The 14,427-nt window shown below is 36.8% G+C and overlaps 1 protein-coding gene across 2 annotated transcripts; it reads right to left on the bottom strand.

The window, feature by feature from the left end:
• Positions 1–604: 604 nt before the first annotated feature.
• On the bottom strand, positions 605–5,136 carry LOC137713171 (uncharacterized). 2 transcript variants are annotated; one of them, XM_068452438.1, is made up of 3 exons: positions 4,861–5,136; positions 4,393–4,515; positions 605–3,791 (listed from the first exon to the last, which is right to left on the bottom strand). In XM_068452438.1, the coding sequence occupies exon 3, from the start codon at positions 3,721–3,723 to the stop codon at positions 727–729; it is 2,997 nt and encodes a 998-aa protein (XP_068308539.1). In that variant the 5' UTR covers positions 3,724–3,791; positions 4,393–4,515; positions 4,861–5,136; the 3' UTR covers positions 605–726. The 2 variants fall into 2 exon arrangements, with proteins under 2 accessions (XP_068308539.1, XP_068308538.1); XM_068452437.1 differs by having other exon boundaries at positions 4,393–5,136.
• Positions 5,137–14,427: the final 9,291 nt, after the last annotated feature.

The following is a 14,427-nucleotide window of genomic DNA, read 5'->3' as shown; positions in this document are numbered from 1 at the left end:
CGTATGAATTTGTATGTATGAGTGCATTCAGTTTTGGATGTGATACGTACAAACAACTTCGAGCACATGGGAGCCCGTTATCTATGCAGAACGTACATCCAAATGTTAAGCTTTCTGCATTTTCCTTATAGCTCACACTCCTAATCGAAACATAAAATTACAGCCCGGAAGTGAAGAGATGAAAGAAAGAGTTTACCTGGATTTGCACTCGGAATATGGCGATGAGCTGTGAAAGTCTTCACTCATGACAGCAATTCGGAACTCCTGTGCTTCTTTCTGCCCTCAACGAACATACAACAAAGTAAGACAACGAGATAGAAATAGAGTAGAAGACTGGTTCTACATCAAATTAAGATCTCGAGATGAGAAACTCAAAAGTAGTAAAAAAGAAACATATTACCCAGAAGTTGACGTAGATGCAAACAATATTTCATATGCCCGACTCCCGCAAGTCATCATCGAACAATCCTTCAAAAACTCTGGAGCTGCATTACAGTTTTATTTATAATATGAAAGAGCAAAATCAAAATTTTAATCCCCAATCTGGAGGCAGACAAATGTTATTCACATAAGCATAACAAGAAATGATGATGTTATGCAAAAGGAATGGAATCTCTTTCGGACTAAAAATTGGTATAGAAAATCTATCAGAAGGGGGTATACAACTGTTTTATTTCAGACTCCATAAATGCTAGAATAAAATCTGCTTATGAAAAAAAATGGGATCTATGGTGAAGTATGAATTTGAACATTTGCAAGAAGCCTGGTGACTTTGCTAAGAGTTTCGCGAGCAGCTACGGTGTCTTTATGATCTTCACCACAAATAGAAGTTCTGATAAAAAGCGCCTTCCTAATTAGATCATCAGCTATGTCGAATTGTCCCCCTCTTAGCATCAGCTTGGCCCTAGTTTCTAGCACTGTGGCTCTTGATAGCGCAAGCTCCTGCCAAAGATAAGGATTCAGTTGAGCATTAGTCTGGATCGGCCTCCAACAAAGTGATTTATCGAGCCACTTGTCAACTGGGGTTACAAACGCTTGGTCTGCTGCTTCCAGGGCATTGGTGCATAGGCGGAGGAGTTCTAGGGCAGCATTGCAACGAGAGAATGTTATGAAGGCCCGTATTGCAAGAGGCAAAATCACTTCCTTGACAAGATACAGCAGGTCCGAAACCTTAAGCTCAACGACCACAGGGTCATGGCTGAATCCAAATATTAAGAAACAGGCTGCCCAGATGTGTTCCGAGTGTTGAGATATTGATCCACGGCTGATAACAGCTTGAACCATCGCTTGTGCAACTCCGCTCACAACTCTCTTGCGAGCATAAAGCTTGACGAGTTCATGGAAATGGATATGGTCCTGCCTGGTGCTACTTCTAGCAATGTTAAACCTTAACAACGTGGAAGTCGCTTCTGCTTCTGATTTTTTGGTGTATGATGAGGTAAAGCCGCAAGTTAAAGACTTCATCAGCTTTCTCCAGAACCACATCCCTTGATGCTTTTCAGGTATCTTGTGAGCAGCTTGGGCCAACAAAGAAACTGGAATCGCGGCCGGTGCAAACCAAGTACTTGCCTGGACCATTCTTGTTGACAAGCTCCTCGGTCCATCTGCGTGATCAAAAATCGAGAAACACACCTCGAAGAGTTGCAGAAGGAACGTATGCCGCCTCAACAAATTAGTCCCCCTGCCACTCCATGAAAATTCTTTAAACGGCATTCTATTAGTTGTTTCCAACAGCTTACTTGGAAGTATGGGCAGCTCAGACAATATTGCACCTACAATAGAAAGTCCCAAGGTTGAGCGTCCCACTTTCTCCTCAATAGCCCGTAAAGCATCCAATTCTTCATTTTCTGTGTATTCTTTTACGCTACCCTGCATGAGCGACATTGCTTCTGCCCCGGATAAGTACGAGAGTTTCAAAGGCTCCAAATTCATCACAGAAGGAAGGCGTGTGGATATTATTATGTGCGTCTCCCCACCAAAACGGGGAAGAAGATCCATTACAAGTTTGTGGTCCCACCAATCCTTTTCACTTTCTAAGTTATCAATCACCACCAAAAATGGCATGTTTCTCATGAGTTCTCTGCGTACTCTAGCTATGGCTGCGTCTTCCTGTTCTTCAAAGCTTTTGATTCTGTTTTTGTCAAAGCAATTTTCAACCCCTACATCGACTTCTAGAAACGACCAGAGATTCAAGTAGTTTTGCCTAATATACCTACTTTCCCCTCCTATCCATAAAACCATCTTGTACTTCTGGTGATATCTGTAGGCAAATTCAAGAAGAAGTTCTGTCTTGCCAATTCCCGAGTCCCCCGACACACAAGCAATTCCCTTCCCATACACAACCTTTGTTGATCTTTTTCTCCTTGAATATCTTCCACCACTTTTTGGCTTTGATTGTCTTTGCGGAATTTCTGTGCTTTGCATCTCAATCTCTTTCTCTGACTCCTTCCACACAACTGGTTCTTTTCCTTTTCTGCTTCCAATCTCCAGTTTTCGTTCCCTTCGCCTTTCATCAAATGAACTGCTCCTACCCCACCCAATTGTCAAGTTCTTTCGTCTAGGCCTAGCCTTAAGCTCAAAATAATCTCTTTCTGCTTCTCCACTGACATCGCCAAAAAGTATGAATTCCAGCTCAGACAGTTCCTTCTTCCTGCCAATAAAGTTCTCATTTCGAGGGAAAGGGAACTCCTCTTTCTCCACCTTCTCTCTCGACTTGCTTAAACGGTCTACAACACTTCTCCTCCCTAATCTAATTGCTAATAATGTGACAGCCCTTAATATACAATCTCTCCAGTTACCATCCTGAGCCTCCAATTTCCATTCATCCACCCGGGAGAGGCTATGAAGGGCTTCTTTCCACTCCTTCTCGAGTCCTCCATACAAAATCCATAACTCTCCCCCATGTCTTTCCCACAGCTCTCCTCTCTTCTCAACAATATCCCTGACAAGGCAATCACCTGGACTCAAATCAAAGAATATTGGGACCAAGTTCTTCTTGCTAGCGAAAAATCGAAGTTCCTCGATGGTATATGGATTTCGGAATGACTTCCTTGTTAGGATGACAATCCCAAAAGAAGAGACATCCATGGCCCTCTCAACAATTCCATGTTTGCGAGAGTTCCTACATCGAGCTCTATCAGATACAAAGCAACTCATCCCCTGAACTTCCAACTCAACTCGGAGCCAATTAGCAAACCTCAGCAAAGAAGGTTTACGGCCATGCAAACCTATGAAAACATCACAGCTCCTCAGTCTATTAGATGTCATTGAAACTGGACCAGATATATATGAGTCTCCAGAGTTTCTCCCATGCTTTCTCTGCCTCTCTCGTTGCCCAGAATACTCATAGACCCAGGCATGGCTGTGACTAGATAGAATGCTATTAGAAATGGCTGTTGAGGAAGACACGCGGTCAAACTTCTCAAAATCGCCTGAGACTGAAGCAGCTGGGGCCGGTGACATGTTTGACAATTTATATCTTACATTTGCTAGAGATTCAAGGTCTGGAATTCCAGAGCTGGAACTAAGGGGATCTGTACTTAAAACCATGCTATCACATGGAGCATCAGACCTTGTTGATTCAGATAGTTGACAAGATGGTGATCTTGGGGAGAAAAATGGCGACTGGTTTGCTGAAAAGAATGCCGAAGATGAGGTGGACATATTCCTTGAAGTTGTAGCCGGTAAAGAACAGAACCTCGAGCTATCATCTCCGATATCCATATCTACAAACTTTCCCTCTTTCCGAATGACTCAAATTCAGTGCAGTCGCGTAAGATGTAAACGCCACTCTGAAAGGGAAGACACATCTTCAATCAGTAGTAGAATTCCAAATCTCATGTAAACAACTTTAAAATGCAGTAGAATTGGATTCTCTTTCCAAACTAATCGGTTTTAGAGTGGAGAAACTAAGACAAGCATTCTACAACACTGTAAGAAATGTACACATTTTCGATATTTGACAGCAACAGACAAATGGAACTACGAAAGTCTACTCTTCACACAATTAGGAAGAGGACCAAGACAGCAGTGTATGCCCTTAACACAGAAAAACAACGTTGTTCGTGTTCGAAACCAAGAGAGGAAAACAAAGAAATTCATTCAAGCGATACAGTAAATGATATACAGCTACAATGGAAATGGAATCCAAAAATATATGGAAACCCAAAAGTCAATACCTAAAATAATTGCAGCCAAAAACTTACACAAATTTTAAATTTATGCTTCCAAATAACCCAAGTGACACTTGAAACATACTCACTCACTAAAATCAAAGCAACGAAATTTGATAGAAGATGGTATTTTGAGGCAATACAGATCCAATGCGAAATATAATAACACAGAAATTAATAGAAAATAATAAAACTTGAAAATTCAGATATGAACACTTACCAGGATTCAAATCTAAGGACAAGGAAGCAAAAAATCCATCTTTCCTCCTCAAGTCGAAGAACCCAGTTGGCTGAAATCAATGAGGACCCCGAAAAAGTTCAAACTTTGGCAAAACCCAAATCTCTGGAAAATGAACACAGCGGAGTTAAACCAGAGGTGTAGAGAGAGAAACCACAGGTGTAGAGAGAGAAAGGAAGACTGAAACATGGAAATATGTAATTGCCCAAAAGGCCGAAACGGGGAAAGGGAAAGTATCTTTAGGACAAAGGACAAGATTTTTCATTCGGAAGACAAGGTTTTGACAAAATGCAATCACCGTGGGATTGAAATAATGGGCATTTAAGATATATACCATTTTCAGACACGGTTTTAATTCAAATCTTCAGCCCCCAAAATTTAGAGTTACGGACAAAGTGAAGATTTTTCGTGAAAAAAATGAATTTTCTGAGTGTTGGGTTTTGGTTTTACCTCTTTGGAGATTACAAAAAATTGAAAAATCTGAGAGACGCTCTCTCTCTCTCTCTCTCTCTCTCTCTCTTTCTCTCTAGCTTTGTTTCTCTCTCTAAAAGTCAGTGTGGTGTCTGAGGGACTGAGGAAGTGGTCTGTAGGGGAAGGAACGCCGTAGGAGTGAGGAAAAAGATGGGGCCCGGAAGAAGGGATCTGACGAGGTATGCCTGGTAGGCTCCATGTTCCCACCTTTTATTGCTGTGAAATTTTTTCAGAGAAATCCACTCTGTTTTGGGGTTTTGGATTCACATTTGTAACTTTTTGGACTTCGGTCACACTGCTCATGTGGGTGTGTGTCTTAAAAAGGTTTTTATTTTTTGAGCAATCATGTATAAATTTCTCTGTTTAGTTCTTTAAATTGTTATACTTTTTAGTTTTTTGAGGTTTTGATATGGGGTCTTGGTGTTTGATTCAAAGATATTTCAGTTGTGAAGCTACGTTATGTGAGTTTCTGAGATATTTTTGGGTTTTACAGCTTAAAATCTTAGTCTTTTACGCGTCAAATTGAATAAGCTTTGGTTAGTAACAAATTGGATAAGCTTTGGTTATATTTGTTCGTTACCGGTTAATGGTTAACTTGTTTCGTTAGTTATGATATTGTCGTTATTATAAAATTAGGTCATTCAACTGAATAATAAGATCGATTAAGTTACAATTATAAAATTTGGCTGAAGTTGATTTGATTCAAAGATATTTTAGTTGTGAAATTCATGGGCTTGTGAGGCAATCTCTCAATTTACCGCCTAAACCCTATTTTTGTGAGTTTCAATCAACTCCAATGAGACTTTTATGCATTATGTAAGTATATACGATTTTGTCGCTATTGTAAAATCGGGTCAACCTACCAAATAGTAAGCTCATAAAAACATATATTAAATCTGTAATTAATTAACTCCCACTAATTATACAATAGTTGTTATTATGAATTAATTGAAGGTAAGTCTCAATAAATTTAGCATAACTAAAAAGGGGTGTGATATCCATACATCCCATTTTATTTCTCACACACCGTTTTAATTTTCGGCCGTCGGATCGGATGAATTGAAGAATATCAACGGACAGGATAAAGAAAATAATAAGAAAATGTAGAACAATACTTCAATATTTCAAAGAGAGAAATTTTATGAGTGATGCCTCTCACGTCTAGCCTACAAACGGCCACTCACCCTACAATATCACCTACTTTAGAGGCACTTAAAATGTTTAAATATGGATCACAATTGGAAAGCTTTTTAGGTAAATGATGTTTGAGATTGTCATATTCCTCACTTTGATTCATGAAAATGAAAATCGATAGGAATGGTGCTTGAGTTTGTCCACTGTAAATCATTTGATCATCTAGTGGATATTTTGTCAATATCCTCGTTAAATGGAGAAGTTAGTTTGATAAAAATACCTTAAAATGATGGTTACTACTTGACAATTTAACAAGGATATTGACAAATTTTTTATGGAAAAACCAAATGATTTACGGTGGACAAACTTAGGGGGACCACTTAAATCGATTTTCTTTGTCAGGGACAAAACTGAGGAACAATGTTAATTTCAGAGACCATTTTGGACAAAGAGTCTATTTTGATATAATATAAAACGTGCATGCGGTCCAATATTCTAGTGGATAGGATGTTGAGTTTTCATCCATATGTTCCGAGTCTGAAACTTCCCCTTCTCCTAAATTATTGTAATAGTTTCAATTTTCTCCCACCATCTTTTCTGGTTTGAAGAACCCCCTGATTTGCTCAGGGATATTTTATTTGAAGAAAGTTTGTAATTTGTTATGTTTGTTATGTATTGTCATTTGAGGATAGTTCTCTCTGTTATGCGAGACGCTCTTTTCCCTTCGACCGGGTTGAAAACCCCGACAAGGTTTTATCGAGGCCCGTTAAGCACATTATCCTCAGTTTGTACGTGTTCTATTTTAATGCAATGAATAACATACTTTTCCCTAAAAAAAAAAAAGAGATCACTTTGTTAGCCTAATTTATTCATGAATCCAATACAACTCAACAAAGGCATAAAGCAGCCTAAAGATAAAGCAATTCACTTACCTTCGATGAAGTCAGTCGGAACGCCTATCTTAGGCAAGGGGTCAAATTCCCACTCTTTGCTTACCTCCAAGGTATTCCTTGCCCACTTATGAGCACCTTTACTCGAGGTGTCAAGCAATTTATAATGATACCTCAGTTGCTCCACACCAGCTAGTTTGCTTTGCATTGCGCCCTAGCGCCTTAAGCTGTGGCCCCAATCGAACGACCTCCCTGGCTTCAGTCGAGCCAAGCAGCCCAAGCCATGGGCATCTGCCACGCCACCTCTTCAGCCTACGCCAAGCTGACTCCCAGCCCCTGCCAACCAACGTGTCTCACTACCTCGAAGGTTGCCCCGTGATAGTACCACCTAAGAATAAGACAAATAAAATTAATTTTTTCTTACCTTGGTACGGCACAGAGAAGAAGAACAACTATTTGCCAGGGCAAGCAAAGAAGAAGGCTAGGGGAGGTGGAATAAATTTCCTCCGGCTTTCTCTTTTTCTTGTAGGGATAAAAATTCTCCAAATTTATTTAACGAGGCTAAGCGATATGCCGAAGCTATAAGACGTAAAAATGCATCGGTAGGGGAGCGTTCCGCCTAGAGGGAAGCACTCGCGCAAGCGGCGGTGGACGAAGCGGAAGTGAGAATGTCGGCTTGATTAACGCAAACATTGGTGAGAATCCAATGCGCCGAAAACCTAAGGGTTCCTCTGCAAGGTTCATCCACGGAGGGTGAGTCAAGGCCTAAGATCAGGCCAAAAAGCATAGTCGATGGACAACAGGTGAATATTCTTGTACTTACCCTTGTTGGTCCTGAGGGACGGAGAAGGCTAGGTTAGCCAAAAGATAGTTATCGGTTCAAGGAAGCGGGGTGCCCCTGATTTTCCAAGGTAAGAAGGGGTAAATAAAATGCCTCGATATACATAGATATCTTTCTATCTATGATTAATATTCCTAGTATCAATACAAAACTTTTTCTTGAATCAACAAAAAAATTACTAATAAAAACATTAACAGTAATGAAGCAAAGTTTAAGCAGCAGACTACGTTGCTCACAGCTCCCCTGCTCATGGAGTGGAAAAGTCAAAAGGTATTAAAGATAAAGATTAATTACCAAATCCTATCTTTATTGCAATCCTAAATAGAGACCAACACATAAGTAAAGATCCCTATCGCAATCAATTAGGGATATTCCCATCATCATTCCAAGATATTATCTCCAAATTAATATATTGGAAATATTTTTTCCTTACACATCATGTGGATGACATAACTTGGCCAATAGGAAGCTGCATGTGTAGGGCAAAACCCTATCACATGGCCGGCCACCTCCTCCTACATATACCCATCATCTTCACAAAATTTCAGTAAGCTTTTCGCTAAAAAAAAAAAAAAAAAACTCTTCATGGGTTTGTGAGGCTTTGGTCTTTGATCAAAGATATTGACTGTTTTATTGGTACTTTTTTTGTCAAGACTGAAGATCACGAAAATTGTCTACTATAGTAATTATTTTTTGATTTGTAATAGTTATTTAATTCAAATCTAATAGTTATCTAATAGTTATTTAATTGTCTACTATAGTAACTATTAGATTCTATGAATGTTGAGTGAAAACATGGATGTCAATTTATACAGTTTATTCAAATTGAAAAGAAAAGATAAATTTACTTTGTTCATAACCGCTTGCTTTTTCGTCATACGTGTTAAAATAGTGTCTAACTTTCTTTTTTGACCATACAACAAGAGTTTGGAATCAATGATTGAGGATTATTCTTGAATTTTATATTAAAGATAGAGATTGGAATATTAAAATAATATCTATTTAATTCAATCCTTATTATCAAATATAAGAGTAAATGACGACACAGATTTCGTAGTCACCTAAACATGTCTCATTGAAAAATTGCGTGTCTTTTAATTCCATTCAAAATACACAGATCTTTTGCTAATCGTCTTTAAGCAAAAATACATGTGTTTTTTTTTATGAAACGATATATTAACATTAAGCGGATGAGAGAATAAATTGATTGTGAATTTGTTAATACTCGATTTGAATCTAAGACTTTTCATTTATAAGTGAAGGAAAATATCACTAAACTATAGTACTAAATGACCGCAAAAATTTGTTTTGGTAAACAATTAACACTAAATTTCCCATGAACCATTAATGGATTATTGTAACAGTTTTATCCACCAACCAGAGGACTTATCGGTTGACTTAAAATCATAGTGGACATGTGGCGCTTTCAACGTCAGTCCAAAACACTCTTTTGCTGCTTACTTCTCGAGAGCACATGCTTCCATGTGAGACCAAACACGGACAGAGCCATGATTGTTCCAACTCATTATCCTCCATGCAATCAATGGCTTAGATTGCAACACCTACATCACTCCCTAAGAAAAGTAATAATAACAGTATATTTTACAAATTAAAGATTGGAGTTTTAAAGTTTGAAATGGGTTGAACACACATTTGCCCCCACAGATTCGTAGACCTCTTGTCCGCTTGATTGTGATTACAGACAACGTGAAATTCTTTTTATGAATTTGAAATAGTGAATAACCGTGATTTATCACTAGTTGTTTTTTTATTTTTTATTTTTATTTTTTTATGAGAAGAACACAATACAAGTTTTTAAGGTAGAGATGGATATAATCTACTCCAACGGTTGGTAACATATTAACGAAAGCTTAATTATTATATTATCATACTTCGAAGTAGGCTTTACTCGATTTTATGTGTTAAGTTGTTTGTCAATAAGTAACTTCTAGGTGTACTCCAAAACACTGTTTCGTTGTATTATTCAATTTATATTATAATTAGACATGAACTTAACCATGGCGGAAGAAAAAGGATACATTATATATCAGTGCACCTCAATTCTATGTCATTTGTGAATTATGATTTGGACTTATTTTCTGTTTAAGATTTCATTTCGGCATATCGGCTTTTGCCTTGTTGTTAGCTTGTCATACATGATTTAAAATGTTGTGAAAAGTTTAAAAATTCCTTCTTTTTTTCTTTCTAATTTTTCATTTTTGCCAATTTCAAATACATATCAAATCCATATGTATGGGTGGTTCATGGCATTTGCAAATTGCATGTTAGAAGTGGATTTGGATCTTATTCGGATTCTCTTTGGGAGAATTCTAAGAATTATCACATCAGATCCGTTTGTTGTATATTGTGCAATCAGAAATTATTTTATATTTTTATTTTATTTCAAATTAAATACAAATAATACCTAACAATTTATAATTGCATGATGTACGATAAACGAATAAGATTGAACCCTCACAAAAAAAAAATCCAGAGAAATGCTCATCCATTATAAGTGGGGTCATAGGGTACGGGGAATTCAATTGTCCACCCATCTGCCATCACCATCCTAAAGTTTTGTCCAATCGATTCCAACAATAAACACTTGTCCAACTTTAAGCAACATATAGCCAACTAATTAGACAGCAACTCTCAGACTTGAGGTCAAAATCTAATCGAATTATATTCACGTCCGCGTCGGGTTGCAAAGTTACCATACTAGATGATGCATAAACATGGTCATGGTGAATTTGTACTATGGTTGTTTCTGAAGGGACCGTCGGTTTAAAAGATACTGGTTTATGAGGAAGATTCAAATTCAAATATTAAAAAATAAAAAAAAAACAATCGAAATAAACTGACTTAAAGTAAATAACGGATTATGAAGTTTTTTTAAAACTAAAAATTGGAGGTCTTGAGTTCGAAACCCATTGCTGGGCTAGAAGCCAGACTTGTGGCTAGAATAAGGCTGAAATGTGAGTCTTCCCAACCCCAGAAAAAATGGAGGATAACAATGGCTTGTCAGAATTTGTCTCTCATATTAAAAAATATATATATAACATTCATAAATATTTGATATTTGTACAAATTAAAGTGACTTAAAATTTCAATTAATTTTTTTTATAAAAGCGCACTAGACAACACGTACAAAGTTACATTAATTCACAGTCTTTGCCCTTGATAGTGATGCCCATAATCAGGAAGTTGCCTTAGCTCCTTTTTCTTAAATTAAATATAGCCATTAGCCTTTATAGGTGGCATTACCTCATTGTTTATCAAACAAATCCATTGAGACTTGAGCATTTGAGAAAGATTGGTGGGTTTGGTTTAAAATTATGAAATTTCCAGTTGTGCTCTCACTTTTCTCTTTCACTTTTAATATACCAATTTCACACAACTTATTTTAAAACAAATGCGGTGTATAATGAGATGATAAGAAGAAGAAATAGGTTACTTAATGTCTAATCTTCTCGATACGAAAAATACTTTGAATATGATGAGTTATCAAACGTGTTCTATCTTAAATACCAAACAAATCTTTAACATCTAGAATATACAATTAGTTTTGAAATAATTCAAACACTATAGTAGTATTATATAACTTTGGCTTTTTAGTTAATATGGTCTTTGAGATAGGCATAACTCCTTATTTTGATCTTTGAGAAAATTGATAGAAGTGATCCCTGAGTTTTTCTACCATAAATCATCATGGTCATTCCTTGAAATAAATGTCATTATCTTCGTTAAGTGGAGTGGTTGATTTGACAAAAATGCTCAAAAAATGTAGTCACATGATCGTTCACGTGACAATTAAATGAGGATATTGACCAAATTTTCACGAAATGACCAAAATGATTACAGTGGACAAACTCAGAAACCACTTCTATCAACATTCATTGTTGATGGTATGTGATTCATTAGGTTCCTTTTAGCGAGGCAGTGGGCGATTAGAACTATTATTAATCGGTTGTGAATTTAAACTTACTTTCGATTCTCCATTTAGTGATTATATGTCTTTAGGGCTTTCACAAACCATGAGTGATAATTAACAGTATGTCATGGCTAACCAAGCTAATAAGAAGACGTTGGAGAACCTACTCCATTTGGGATTACAATACAATACGGCCCTTCTCTAATTCAATACCATTGATCACATTATTTGGTTGATAGTTTATTCATGTCTGTTTATCTAATGTGATTATCTTGTCTAATTGTCACATTTATCGTCTTTTGTGGCAATTTTGTACTGTTTGCACTTAGTTCTTGTGGTAGTATGTTGGGGTTTAACTTATTTGTTGGATGCGGAAGTTAATCTCCAAATCAAGAAATTGGTCATTGAAGAAGATGTACTCATATGACACCCTCATGTATTTGTTCGATTTGAATAAATGAAATCACTCTATCATTGTTTGTCAAAAAAAAGAAAAAAAAAAAAAAGAAGGTAGACATCGTGTCATATGAAGCAATTCTACCTTATATTTGGAATTTAAGTTGGATCTAACTTCTTCCCTAGAAGCAAAAGTAAATTGGATCTAACTTCTTCCCTAGAAGCAAAAGTTTTGATTCAATAGACTGCAACCTAAACAAAATCTAATCCCTAAACAAAATCTTATTGCATCCAAAATTTTGATTACTACACCCACATTCAAAAGAAAAATGTTATTCATGGTTGGTCGAAGGTCAACCATGCTGGACCGTTTGAGATGAGATCCGATTGAGAGTGACCGATCAGCTATGGAATTCGTAGGTTTGAAACAACTGTAAGAAATAAAAATTGATGAGGATAAAATTTGAGTACATTTTTTGAGAAACAACATGTATAATTCGAACGAGGATCATTTCCGGATTCTCTTTGTGAGGATCCTCTCCGAATCCTATCGTGGTCATTCATCGTATATTGTACGGTCAGTTTTTGTTAGGTACTATTTATGTTTAATTTTAAATAATAAAATTTAAAATGATTTATGACCACACATATGATAAACGGCTACGATGTAAGGATCCTTAAGATCCTCACAATTTGGATCCGGATGGAATCCAAATCCATATAATTCTATTGATTGAAAGGAGTTACAAGGTTTAGAATTAAAGTGGTGTAGTAAAACCTTGCACCGATAAAATTTAGTGAGAAGAATCTCGAGAAAAAAAAATAGAGTACAACAGTGTACCACGAATCAATTTTGGACTTGAACTCTCTCTTCTCCCATCCCCTCATTTAATCTAGACGGTTCAAAAGAAATTTAATGGATTTGAGTTGTGCCGCATATTTAAACCTTATTTTTTTGGCCTAATTGGATAAATGATCCCTGTGGTGCTAATGTAATTTGAAGATGGTCCCCGTGGTAAAAAAAATTAGGATTTAACCCTTAGTCCGTTAGCAAATTTAGTCCATAAGTAATTTTTCTGTTAAATGTCCGTTAAATACAGGGGTAAAAATGTACACCTTCTTCCTTGTCTCTTTGCAATTTGTATTTTCTTGCCTGAGGTCATCATTGGCAGTGCCTAGAACTTGAGGTTCTTCGAACGATTGTAAGTGTGGATGCAAATTTCTTCCTCCTTGATCTTGGACAAAATTGCACCTACAAAACAAATAACACCTTAGGATTTAAAGAGAAAAGTGTTTGAGAGTTTTTGTGAGTTTTGCAAGAGTGTGGAACTAGGTTTTTAGAGAAAAATGGGTAGTATTTATAGGGCATGGCCGGTCCCCTTTGGAGAAAAGGTGGCCGGCCTTTGGGATGCTTTTTGTGTGCATTTTGTGGTTTAATGTGTGAGTTATTTGGCAATAAATGGATTAATTAGGTAATTAATCCATTAATTAGCCAATTAACACATTTTTGGAATGAATATTTGGGAGGTTATGTAATTTATGTGGAATATTTTGTAAGTTATAGAATGATAGCTAATTGATTAGCTAAAAGAGGGAAAAAGAGGGAAAAATAGGGAAAAATAGGTAAAATTATATGGAATGAAATAGGTTTTGGGAGTTACCTTGTAGAAGGGATTTGATGAGATGAATTTTGAATTGTTACCTATTTTGGGCATTTTTGACTTGGTTGAGGGATGATTGTCCGCTGCTTGCGCGTAGGAATCCCAGTATGCCTCAAGGGTATTTTTGTCCTCTTCTACCCAAAAATCCACGTGTCGCATTGTGATTATTTTTGGCTCCACAGTGAACACGTGAGCTTCTTAGGAATTTGACAATACTCGTTGGTCTGTTCTCTTATTCCTATATCTACTTGATTGCTATAATCATGCCACATCCAGAGAATTGGGTCAAAAAAATAGAAAAGGTTGGTTGCAACAAGGATGGGAATTGTCCAGTTAGAAAACCCACGAAATGGTTGGAGATAGACAGATAGGAGAGAAGATGAATATACAAATTTCAGAGATTAAAAGAGAGTAAATAAAAAGAAAGAGTGAGGAATCAAGCAGATAGAGGAATAAAAGAACAGACCAACGGCTGCTGTTAAATTCCAAAGAAGCTCACGTGTTCACAATTGTTCAAAGAACCTCAAGTTCTGGTCGCTGTCAATGATGACCTCAGACAAGAAAATACAAATTGTAGAGAGAAAGAGAGCAGAGAGACAAGGAAGAAGGTGTACATTTTTACCCCTGTATTTAAAGGACATTTAACGAAAAATCACATTTGGACTAAATTTGCTAACGGACTAACACCACGAG

The sequence above is a fragment of the Pyrus communis genome, chromosome 13 (genome assembly GCF_963583255.1).
Source record: "Pyrus communis chromosome 13, drPyrComm1.1, whole genome shotgun sequence".
NCBI classification, from domain to species: Eukaryota; Viridiplantae; Streptophyta; class Magnoliopsida; order Rosales; family Rosaceae; genus Pyrus; species Pyrus communis.
The sequence above is the reverse complement of the archived record's forward strand: the minus strand, read 5'-3'. Positions and strand labels throughout refer to the sequence as shown.

Coding starts and splice junctions, on each gene's coding strand:
- LOC137713171 (XM_068452437.1), bottom strand. CDS start 3,723: ATGGATATCGGAGATGATAGCTCGAGGTTCTGTTCTTTACCGGCTACA.